Source organism: Rhagoletis pomonella, unplaced genomic scaffold (assembly GCF_013731165.1).
Source record: "Rhagoletis pomonella isolate Grant_MI unplaced genomic scaffold, Rhpom_1.0 Rhpom_scaffold_00357, whole genome shotgun sequence".
In the NCBI taxonomy this organism is placed as follows: domain Eukaryota; kingdom Metazoa; phylum Arthropoda; class Insecta; order Diptera; family Tephritidae; genus Rhagoletis; species Rhagoletis pomonella.
In genome coordinates, this window is record NW_023458911.1 from 71123 (window position 1) to 83716 (window position 12594).

General features: G+C 35.4%; 1 protein-coding gene and 1 long non-coding RNA gene across 2 annotated transcripts in view; one reads left to right on the top strand and one right to left on the bottom strand.

Moving 5' to 3' along the window:
• Nucleotides 1-8659, top strand: part of LOC118750684 — a 39479-nt gene extending 30820 nt beyond the window's left edge. Inside the window, exon 2 of the mRNA XM_036485416.1 lies at nucleotides 5846-8659. Within this exon, the coding sequence (XP_036341309.1) occupies nucleotides 5872-7914 (2043 nt within the window). The 5' untranslated portion in view covers nucleotides 5846-5871 and the 3' untranslated portion in view covers nucleotides 7915-8659. The remainder of the gene's footprint in view (nucleotides 1-5845) is intronic.
• Nucleotides 2189-2419, bottom strand: LOC118750685. The gene is made up of 2 exons (XR_004994421.1): nucleotides 2316-2419; nucleotides 2189-2261 (listed from the first exon to the last, which is right to left on the bottom strand). It is a non-coding gene; the product is annotated as an uncharacterized LOC118750685 (long non-coding RNA).
• Nucleotides 8660-12594: the final 3935 nt, after the last annotated feature.

Sequence of the window (12594 nt, forward strand, 5' to 3'; positions counted from 1 at the left end):
CAATAAACAATCAAATCAAATCAAAATCAATTTAAAACTAATGGGTCTATTATCGATATCAACCGAACTTCAGTTGAGTTGGCAGTTGCCGAAACGATATTACAGATGGCATCTGGCAACTCTCAACTGTCAACTGAAGTTTTCACAAAGTGTGTATACTTGCAACTGCATTTTTTGTGGTTGCTGTGGAGGTTAGAAGAGCGTTTTTACTAGCGAATATTTAAAAGTGAGTAAAATATTTTAATTTTTAGCAGTTTTAACGTTACTAAAATTTTGCAATGTATTTTGCTTTTGCAGAATATGGTGAAAATAAATACAAAACAACAATTTGAGATTTTGGTGCAACAAATGGCGCAAAATCCTTCGATTGCTCGTGGTGTACGCGCTTTTGGTGAGACAAAAGCAAATACTGATCATGTTTGGAAGGAAATTTCATCTAAATTAAATAGTTACGGACCGCCAACTCGTACATCCGAAGAATGGCAGAGGGTACAGATACATTTTAAAGCCAAGCTAAAAAAGAAAATGGCACATAATAGGAGAAATATATCCATCACCGGCGGCGGACCATCTCAAGAAATAAGTTTGTCCGCGTTTGTTGGAGCAGGCCGCAGCAGACTTTCGCAGGTCGCACGTTCGGAGCAATTTTACCCCAACAGTCTCAGGACACTGAAAATATTGGGTACATTGAGGAAATTGAAACAATTTTAGAGATAGATACAGATCAACCACAGCAAGAAACGTGTCCTGTAGCAGTACAACCACCCAGGAGAAAGAGGGCTCACGATATCAGATTAGACCTCCTCCAGCAACAAACAGGAACCCAGGGTGAGGTTGTTAATAAGTTGGACAAAATTGAAAGAAAGCTGTCCAGGAGAAATGATCTCTTAAAAGATATACGGGATTTGAAGAGGGAAAAATTAAAAATATTTAAGGAAGCGCATAATTTGAAAAAAAGCACATCAGATGCTTGCTGAAGAGCAGCATTTGAACAAAAAAATTAAACAAAAAAAAAACTGGAGCTCTTAGAAAAACAGATCTCCAATTTAAGTTGAGGCTTTTTATTTATACCTTTATTTTTTTACTATTAAGATCAATTGAATGAACTGTGTTATTTTTTTTTTTTATTTTTAAGAAAAGTGAATTATGTATTTTTTGTTGTGATATAGTATTTTTAACTAAAACCAAAGTGAATTAGGTACAAATATTTTGTATAATTTATCGACGGCTGAGTGGGAGATCGACCTATCTCGGCAGTCTTTTCGAAAACGCCGTATCTCAGTAAAAGTTTGCAATAAAGCCCTATCTGAGATTTTGATTGAAAAACGCCCTATCTCAGAATTTTATTGAATTACACCCAATGCAAATATGTTGAGATAGGGGCCTTTGAATCGAATTCTGTAATAGGGCGTTCTTCAATCAAATTCTGAAATAGAGCTTAATTGGAAAGTTTTCTGAGATACGGCGTTTTCGAACTGGCTGCCGAGATAGGACGACCTTTCATTCGACCGTCGATATGTGATATATTAGTTTTAAGGAATACTGAATGAAAAGTTGAAATACACCCATGCAAATATGTTGAGATAGGGCGCTTTTGAATCGAATTCTGAAACAGGGCGTTCTTCAATCAAATTCTGAAATAGAGCGTTATTGGAAAGTTTTCTGAGATATGGCGTTTTCGAACTGGCTGCCGAGATAGGACGACCTTTCATTCAGCCGTCGATATGTGATATATTAGTTTTAAGGAAAACTGAATGAAAAGTTGAAATAAAATGAGTTGATTTCATACCTGAAAATTAAAAAAACATGAAGAACGCTAAAAAAATAAATATGTTGTTTACTTTTAATAAAAGAATTTAAAATGAAATACTTTATTAAACTAAAAGATTGTTTTATTCATTTGAACATTGCATTACATTATATCTTATATCAGAGGCTACGGTGTTAACATTCTCGGTTACATTTGGACTTGCAACTTTCCTACGAGATTGTCGGACCTTCCTCCCAGTCTGCTTTATAGTGTAAACCAATATTATACAACGCGCAACATGCATTTATTATAGACCCAGCTTTGTCTGGTTTATAGTGCAGGCCCCTTTCAGTAGAAAGACATCTAAATATAGACTTAAGGACGCCATTTGTCCGCTCTATCACATTTCGGGCTTTAGAATGGATTGTATTGTATTTAGCTTCAGGTGATTGAGGTTCCGCTGAACGAAAAGGGGTCAAAAGATGTGGTTCTAATGGAAATCCAGAATCACCTAGGTAGTTTAGAGTTAAATCAAAAGGTTTCATAATTATTAACGAAATACAACCTAGAAGCCAGGTGTTCGGACCAAAATCATCAGCAACCATTTGTTTTAAATCACTATTGTTCCAAATAAAAGCATCATGAGTAGATCCTGGATGCCTAGCATCAACATACCGTATCCGCATTTGGTAATCGCACATATACAAAAAAAAAAAAAAAATGAAATTTCATACAAAATAACCATACAAGATAACATAACTCACCAGTAAAAAATTCAAACTAAATTATCCTTTTCTGTTCATATATAAATGGCGAACATCCTCCTTTGGTCCCATTATATGCACATGTATCCCATCTATACATCCAACAACACCAGGATATTTCCTTTTCGAGTAAAAGAAGTTCTTGTTTCTGGATTTCTCTTCCTCGGTAATTTTTTCAGTAATCCATTGGTTAAAAATTTTTTCCTCAATCAGGTGAAGCATCTCTTTTAAAACAACCGACATCGTAGGTTGCGCCAGTCCCAAATTGAAGTCATTGCCATGAGACTTCAGAAAACTTCCTTCTGAAAAAAATCGGAGAGCTGCGCAAACTTTTATTAGCGGAGGTACTGCACTTGAACGATGATACCGCCTAAAGTCATTCCTCAATGTATTTACCAAATATAATACAGCTTCTTTTGGAAGTCGGAAATATGCTTTAAATCTGAAAACAAAAAGAATCACAATAAAAAGTCTTCCAGGCGTTAACTTTTGGGAAATGTTTAGTTATTGGTACAATGAACTTGTTGTGTGGAGTGCAGGGAGAGGGGCCGTTGCACCTAAAACCCCACCCATTACAAAGAGCACAGTCCAAACTTTTATTGTCAAAGGTATACAACATTCCTTGTGCTTATAATTCCGGCTACGCCATCCACAGTACTTTTGCGCAGAACCCACATAGAAATTTACAAAAAAGTAGATTAAAATTTCATCATTTGACTCACGTATATGTTAAAGTTTTTAGATTCCGGTAACGCGTTTGAACACCACAACTTAAAATCATTGTACAAATAACTAAACCGTATCCTAACTTTTACTTACAGCGCCGGCCGCAGCTCTATAGGATTGGAATTATCCCTTAAATGTCGCCTGATTGATGCTGCGTTCGTACACTCCTCCTCTTCAAAAAATAGTTCTATTGAACTAACCATTGTAGCAAGACTTATTATTAAAAACTCTATATTAATAACTTTATTTCGCTTTTATTTTGCGATTATTTTGCTTGTTTACAATCCTGCGCTGGTTGACGAGCTGTCAAATTTCAATTATCGATAACTTTTCAGCGACTGCCGATAGTTGCCATTCGTAATACAAATTTTCTTCGCAGTTGCGTTGCAAGCTGCCAACCGAACCATAGTTGCGTTGCTATACATAATCGAGCCATAAACTCTTCTGTCAAGCGTTATACAAGGTCAGCATTAATATCACCGATGACAGTTAAGTCGTAGGTGGATTTTTATATCAGAATCTCATTGTGGGAAAAGTTCAGATAGAGGGTATTGAATATAAGCTCTCGATATGTATAAATATGTAGTCATAAGTGGGCAGTGTCATGTCTATTTTCCAAAAATTTATAATAATCTCATTTACTGCTAAGATATTCTTAATGTCCGGTTAAACACGGTTTTCCACACATTTTGCTGTCAAAATGCGAAATCGAAAGTCTACTTTCCCGTGTAAACAGGGAGCCACGTCTGACAGCTAATTTACAAATAGCGATTTTGAGTGAATTGGATTTAGCAGTTACTGATTTATCGCAGTGTTCGTATTTCTGTAAATTATCGTTATATGGGAGGTGAGTGTGGTTATTGTCCGATTGTAAAAATGTTCAACCTTTTCTATATGGGACCAAAGTCAACAAATGTACAAACTTTGGTATAAATTAGTAAATCGGGGCCCATTTTTCAAGAAATTATAATAAACTTATTTGTTACTGAGAGTGAGTTACCGTTACATTGGAAGTAGGCGTGGTTGATAGTTTTAAGGAAATCGCCATATTTATTCACATAGTCGGATATGGATTTCTTAAATTAATGCAAGCTTGTTATTGTTCATGGAATCATGAAAATGCGAAATTAGCAATTTTCTTATGGCCTTGCCAAAACCATATTTGTTAAGAGACTTAAGACATGTTAAAAAATATTGAAACAAAAATTTTTAAGAGGAAATACGCTGCACATAAGCTAATAAAAATATGAATGTGTAAGCGTAGAGAGCTAAACTAAAATACAAAAGACAACAACTATGATTACTTTTTGCTATTTGTAACCTCTGGACCCGACAACATATCGATAGGCCTTGAGCGGCATTCACAGGGAGTCAGTCTCAACTTAAGTAGACTCCTGACCTGTGAATGCCGTTCTGGGCACACAACCACCTGACCTGGACGAGACAGAGCTTCGTCTGCTTCGGGAGGCTCGGACCTTTGCATACTAGATGCGGATGTGCTTAATGAGTGCCCGGCATGCGAAGATACACCTCGAAACATCTCTTCGCATGCCCACTAAACCCCACTCAACTAACGCCTCTGTTCCTTTGGACATACCCTATAGAGGCTGCACGCTTCTTGGGTCTACCGTTAGTTGAGCTTGAGGCCAACGATTGAGGGACTAGCCGATCTGGGCGGGGTTGTTGTAGCCGCTACAACATCAAGAACAACAAGTTTTTGCTATTAATGGTTAGCTTGCTTGGTGTTATTCATCATCAGAAGGACTACAAATTGTTACCTGTATGTATCAAGACCGATAGAATACAAGATTGGCTTGATTGATGTGAAGTTCGGGAAAGTAACGTGAATATGACGTCATCGCAGTTTTCCAAATTTTTATTCAGAATACATATTTAGAAAATTTTCGGGAAAATTTTCAGATAAAAAAAAATTTTGATCAAGTGTTATATGGAAGAAACTGCGCAACAACCTCCACAAAAAAAATCTAAAAAACCAACAGTAATTTTTAACGACTTGAGACTTGCACTTTCTTAGACTGTAATTGAATGGGCTACAGAACTGCATACCCGAAAATTTTCTAAATATTCCGATTAAAAATTTGGAAATTTTGATGAAAATTTTTTGAAGTTTGATTAATTGTTTTTGCAATTTCTGCAAGCTTTGAAACTTTTATTATTGTGGTTTCTGTTACAGATTGAACTATATTTTAAATGAAAATTATATAAAAAAAGAAATAAACATAATTTGCAAACAATATCATTTTGAATTTCGTTTCTAACTAGATGAACGCAGGGTATATGTATATTAAACAGGCAATAAACAAAATCAGCTATGACGTCACACTTTTGTCAAAATTTTCAAGAAAGAGTTAACGGTATCACAATCAGCGCCACCTTCTGTATTCGTTTCACCATGTGTATGATTCTATAAAATTTTGCGTTTTTAAGTTGGGGAGCAATAATAATAATTTTTCTGCTAAACAGTTGGTAACTTCCATCTGTCCTGCTTATGCCTGTATATCGATTGGTTTCGGGAATTGTAATTTCATGAATTTTTGGTTTATATAAAACTTCATTTTAATTAAATGTTTGCTTTTACTTTTAGTAAAACGAATTCGTGAACGAACAAAGATGTCTCGCTTTGGATTACGAAGTAGTTCGGATATTTTCAAAGCATCTGAGGAGCAGGCAAATCGGAAGAAATCAGGCACCGATAATAAAATAGCATTAAAACGAACAGGTCAAAGAAAAACGAAAGGTGTATGTGTGGAAATAGATGAAAAGTTTAACGAGTCGCGCAGTCAAAAGGACGTGAATCAGCCCTCTGTTTCTATTGTATGCAGTTTGCCACTAAATCGGTTAACGGGGTTTATAGAAAAGCTTAACACAAATAATTTGAACTTTGAAATAAAAAATCAACATAACCAGAAAACTAACTTTTATGAAGAGAAATTAGGAGAGAGAGTAAATTGGTGCGAAAAGCAAACAAATAGAACTGCCTATGACAATGCTGGTTCAAATCATCAGGAATTCGACGAGTGCACTTCATCTTTGGAAGAGAGTGTCCGAATTCTTTGTTTGTACTGTGATAAAAAGTTCACGTCCTATAAAATGCAGCTGAAACATGTAGAGAAGTTTCATATCCAAAATAAGAATCGTAGATGTAGTGGCCGCAATTCACAAATGTCAACGCTTAGCGATTCAAAGAAACAACGAGTAGAACCTTGTAGTGTTGCATTAGCGAAATATCCCGGATGTACATATTGCAAACGATCTAAGACTCTTCAAATAGAAGCGTCAACGAGAGACTTAAGTGGACTTTTTTTTCATTTTATTGAATGCCATTCGGATAAGTATTTCGGATGCAAGAGGTGCGAGCAACGTTTTCAGAGCGGTGTAAAATTGTCTCAACACATGCAAAGTGTGCATAAAGATATATCCATTTTACAAGATGACAGTTCAAAAAACAAAGATGATTTGACAGTATTGCTTGAAAAGGAGGAATTTGAAAAGAATAGCAGAGAAAAAGGAAGGAATTCAAAAGCACGATGTTCTAAATCACAAAAAAATACAAATGTTATGAGCATTGTAGCTGCAATCCCGGAAGATCTTAGTCCCACTAATTCCAACACAATAATGGGTGCGGAAGAACCCATTTTGTCCAGATTAGGTCTTGCCCAAAATAGACTGCCGAATAGCAGGAAAGGCGTTCGCTCGCGAAAAGACAGTATTTTGTCAGATTCGATCTTGAAAACTGATCAACCATCTGTTTATATGTCAGCTGTGAAAGCTCGTAATAAATCTGGAAAAAACGCGATTAGAGAAAGTGGCGATGCTGAGGTAGTTTTTCGTATGCCGACAAGGACGGAAATATTATCCAGTGTCTTCGATGAAAACTTTTACAGAGATGTCCTTTCAAACGTACGAAATAATCTTTTATACTTTTTGGATGGAAAACTTCTGGGAAATGTTGGCCGTGCCATTAATGTAAGTTCAAACAATTCGATCGTAAAACATCAAATACCACCCATTCAAAGTACATTAGCTGAAAGTCCTATAGTTCTGGCCGGTATTAATGATCTGAATAGTGAGATTCACGCCGCAACAAGTCTTTCGACAATCACAGCTTTTCCAACACTCTTAACGGCAGAACAATACGGAGGTGATGCAACTTTATCAAAAATTCGCAGACCCCACACAAAACATTCATGGAAATGGAAGTGGGATAGCGTGAAGAAATTCAAATTAATAAACGAAGGCGGAAAAATAGTGAAGAAGATGAAACAACCAACGCTGGGTCTGCGCGATTTGTCAAAGCTCGATATGTGGACTCAACTTTCAATGCGTCAAAAACATGAAATTCAGCAATGCATTTTAAATACCCATTCTTATGCTAATGGAAGCATCCGCGAAGAAAAACTGCGCATCAACGAACAATTAAATTACATTCTTGATATGCGTTTACTACCTCATATTATTTTGGAACAAAATGAGCAAGCTATAATAAAAATGGAAAATGAAGAATTTGGCACAGTATCGTATATACAAACTACCGATGAGAATGGAGCCGATAATATCCTTCGCCAATCCTTTGCTGATGAGACGTTTTTTTTTCCGTACTTAAACTTTTGCCAAATCATGAGCTTCAGTGTCCTCGCAAGCACCTCGTTTTGAGCGGGGAATGGGCTCGGCCACGCTGCTATCTTTGTATGTGTTGTGGAGCCAAATTCGAGAAATTGAAGTCCTTAGAGGAGCATAAAATGTTTCGTCATTCGCACGTACTCTCTACTCACTACGAAGTTGTTGGGCGAGAGTTACTGGCAGGCAACTCTCTGCGTCACTTATTCATACCCAATCGGGCACTTAGTTATTATGGAAATGAAAGTTACAACAGTTCCCACATTGTACGCAAATTGGGTTGGAGAAAAAATGAGTTGCAGGATACGAGTCAAAGAATGATAACAGGATCCGCGGGAGATGATGATTCCTCTGACAGCGTTCAATCGACGCTAAATAGCTGCACGGTAAATACTTACAGTGCAAAACACAGTACAACTACAGATGAGTGCGACACTGACACGAAAACAACAATTGACATAAACACCGTTTCCCCATCGAATAGTATACAGTCAGCGAATTCCCTATTTACAGTACCAGATAAATTGCATCTCAAATGTAAGGATGGAGGTACAGCCTCAACAAAATGCTCCAAGTGTACCCGCAGGTGCAGTGGTACTTTGGATTTGTACCGTCATATGCTAGATTGTTCGGGTGATTATATTTGGTCTTTGGCGAAGAAAAGAAAATATCGTTACTATTGTGGGTCAAAAAAACGCCGCTCATGGAATAAGCACAACTTTGCAGAGTTACGGAAGAAGCGACCAAAAATGTCTAAACCTTCACCTCCATCGAACGACACTGAAGAAAGTGCGTCGTCCTCTAAAGTAAAAACTCCATCTAGGCCACGTCCCAGTGATGGTAAGTATTATAGTAGTAGTTGTACGGCATTTTTTTTAATTATGAGATGATTTCGCCCCAGCGAAAATAAAATTAACTCAAGTGGTAATTGGACTACAAAAGAATTGGTAGACATTTATCAAAACCTACCATATAAAAATCAAGTTTACAATGAAAAAACAGGGCATGAATCACGTAACTTTGAAACGATTGTCGTTCAAACGATACTGACAAAACGATGTCGTCAAAACACTGATTCATGCATTTGTTTTGCTGTTACGTGCTACTGTTACTGTTACGTGAAGCAAAACTGGAATTGAGTGGACGATATCGCACAAACGATCGAACAATTTTTGGTTTTCATGAAACAAAACAATCTCAGCACGATATCGTCCAGACGATTGTCGTCATACGTGATTCATACCCAGGTGTTTTTTGTAATTTGTATTTTTCTTATCGTAAACTGAAATGTTTAGCCATAAGCATTTGCTTTGATTTGAAACAAACTATAACAATCAGAGCATATTTTTCCAAGATATGGCATAAAAATTATATAAACCCAAACTCCCAATTTCCTCCAATTTAATGAAGTGCTAACTTTAGGAGCTGTAAGAACTATGGGCAGGGTTACCACTGAAAAACTTTCTTTCCTACCAAGAGCTGGTTAAAAAACCTTCCAAAATGGCTTCTTTCCTACCATTTCTTTTAATCGAGAAAACGGCGTTTGACAGCATTAAATACATTGCCTTTTGCCGGTTTTCATACTTAAAATAAGATTTCCAGGTAAACAAAAAGATCAAAATAATAGCTATTATATACATACATAAATAGTTTAGCGTGGTGGTAATAGTGGTGTGTGCTTTTAACTAGACCCACCTATCGACATGTATTTCGACCAGCTGAATCCGAATCTGAGGTGCGTTTCACTTCTACTTCCTCAAAATTTCAAGTAAATGGCGTAAAACCAATAAAAATGTCGAAAAATTCGCATAGTTTTTAGTTTTAATAAAGACTTCGGAGTAAATGACGTGAGAAATCGGAACAGAAAATAAAATTCCATTGTAGATTTTTTATACATCGCTCATTTGCATACATAAATTATGAAGTATATATACATAAATAAGGTAAAAATAAACCTCACGGTTAGGCTTGCAAAATGTCAGGGGCTAACTACGAGCCTCCGGGCTTGGCGTAGAAGTTGGGCGCTGCGGCTTTGCCTTTCTTCGAGTTGCGGTTAAAAACTGTCGAGATTCTCCGATTTACTAGAAATATGACTAACACTTATTGTTAGTTTTCTTTTTAACTTTCGTGTATGATAAAGAATAAAATATTCTGTAGACACGGACATTTATTATGTAATACGCATTTGAATCGTTCTTCAAGTGTAATTTAAAATATTTTAACAACCTTGTCATTGTTGAAACTATTACCGATTCGCAACTGAATTTTAATTCAATCTAATATTCAATCTATAATACAACTTTTTATAACGTGTAAGGCGTTCAGAGAATTGCCGAAGGTAATTGGTAAAATTCTATAATTCACTTCCCAGTGAATTTGAGTCAAATGCGCTTTATATTCTAATTGGCAGGGGTTTGAAATTCACTCGGAAGTGAATTGCAGAATACTCTTTGATTGTCTCAATTTTGCAGGCCTTTTCACAGTGCTAACAAAGTTACACACTACAACAAACCAGACACGTTTTCTGTTTTATGAGCATAGAAACCTACTAAACTTTTAAACGTCATACCATCCTACCAACGAGAAAAAATCTATCAATTTTGGTAGGAAAAGCCCAAAACGGCAACCCTGACTATGGGTTCAACATGATTTTAATTTTGACTTTAGCGCATCGGCTTTACAAAACTCTCCTGTGAAAGCTTTCCGACGGAGCTATTTGGTTTTGTCGCAATTGTCGCGACAATTTTGTCAGAGTGACAATTTTCAGCACAATTGTCTACAATATTCCATATTATCACTGTCGTTTTCCAAATATTTTCACAGTTGCCTACAAACTTATATGAAACAGGAAAAATGTCGCCAACAATTCTCGGAGTGAAATTTTATAGAAAAATCGACAATTTTCGCACCTGTCACTTTTATGAAATAGGCCCCAGGTGAAGACATTGTACATATACTGTGGTCGAAATAATTATAGCCGCACCACATTTTGAGAAGTTTTAACATATTATTTTTTTTTTTTTATAAAAATATAGTTAATTCTTTAACAAAACCCGTATAAATCCAAGTTTCAAACTTTGTGCAATATTTATAAAAAATTCAGCAAACTTCCGTAAAAATTTCTAACTTTTTTAGATTTCCTAGAAAGATTCTGAGTATGCAGTTTTGTAGCCCATTGAATTCTAGTGGAACAAAGTACAAGTTTCAAATGGCTAAAACCTATGGTTGATTTTTTAGATTTTTTTTTTGCCCGTTTGCTTCCATATAACGAATACATACAATTTATTTTTATATGGAAGAAAACCGAAACATCCTGGACAAAAAAATTCTAAAAAATCCACCGTAATGCTTAGCCATTTGAAACTTGTACTTTGTTCTACTAGAATTCAATGGGCTATACAACTGTATACTCAGAATCTTTCTAAGAAATCTAATTAAAAAAGTTAGAATTTTTTACGATAGTTTGTTGATTTTTTTTTTTAATATATTGCACAAAGTTTTAAACTTGGATTTACACGGGTTTTGTTAAAGAATGAATTATATTTTTATAAAAAAAATAACCAAAATATTCCCAATTTTACACACGAAGAAAGCAATATATTCACAAAGCAGCGGGCCAAATATAGTAAAACTGCGTTTTAAGTTTTTCTCTCTGACGTCAGGATTTTTTTTAAAAGGACTTTGAAATTTCTAGAATATGATTGAATAAAAAAATTATTCAAAAGCTTCGGTGCATTGTAGAATAAGAATATGGGTATCAATTAAAAGGAAAAATTCTGTAGAATAGAAAAAAAATAATTTTTGGGTGCACCAGGACGAATAAGTATTGAAAATGTCCTTTTATAACTTTATCCTTGAATATCCTTGGAAATTTCCAATATTTATTTTTGAAAAAAATTTATGTTAACTACCACATCCATGAATTTCGTCCTTCTAACTTTATTAGTTTTAGATAAAAAAATGTTACATTTCAAAAAATTATTTCTTTTTTAATTCTACAGAATTTTTCCTTCTAATTGATACCCATATTGTTACTCTACCAGGCATCAAATCTTTTAAATAATTTTTTTTATTCAATCATATCCCAGAAAGTTCAAAGTACTTTAAAAAAAATCCTGACGAGAATATTTTGATTTTTTCGTGTTTTAAAAATTTTTGGTTTTTGTCGCACGGTGTAATAAATAACTGTTTATATGAAAATCAATGTCTTGCTGAGGTATTGAAATTAACCATAAAGGATTGTTGGAGAGTAAAACCCAGACATGAAAGTGACCGAGCTGACCGTAAGGGCTCACACATTGACCAGTACGGGCCAAAAGTCTAAGCAAAGACCGACATGACCGGGAAGTGTCGCCACCTGACCATAAGGGGTCAACGACATAAACAAAAACGACACGTCTCATGGTTAACCGAAAATTTATTAAATGACTGGTTTAAGCAAAATTTCGACCTCATGGTGATTAAAATTTAGTAAAAATGCTTTCACTTGTTCAAGAATTCACGTAGGTTTCTTATGGCGCGTATATTAGGAGGAAGGCTGTTAAATAACTTACAAGATACAAAAGTGTAGAAATTGCGATAATGTGTTGTCTTTATGGCAGGAATAGAAGCAACAGTTTGGATATTGCGTCTCAAGTAATAATTATTAGAAGCATGACTTTGTATGTAGCCAGATCTTACGAAAAATATTTTTAATACCTTGTAAAAGTATAAATG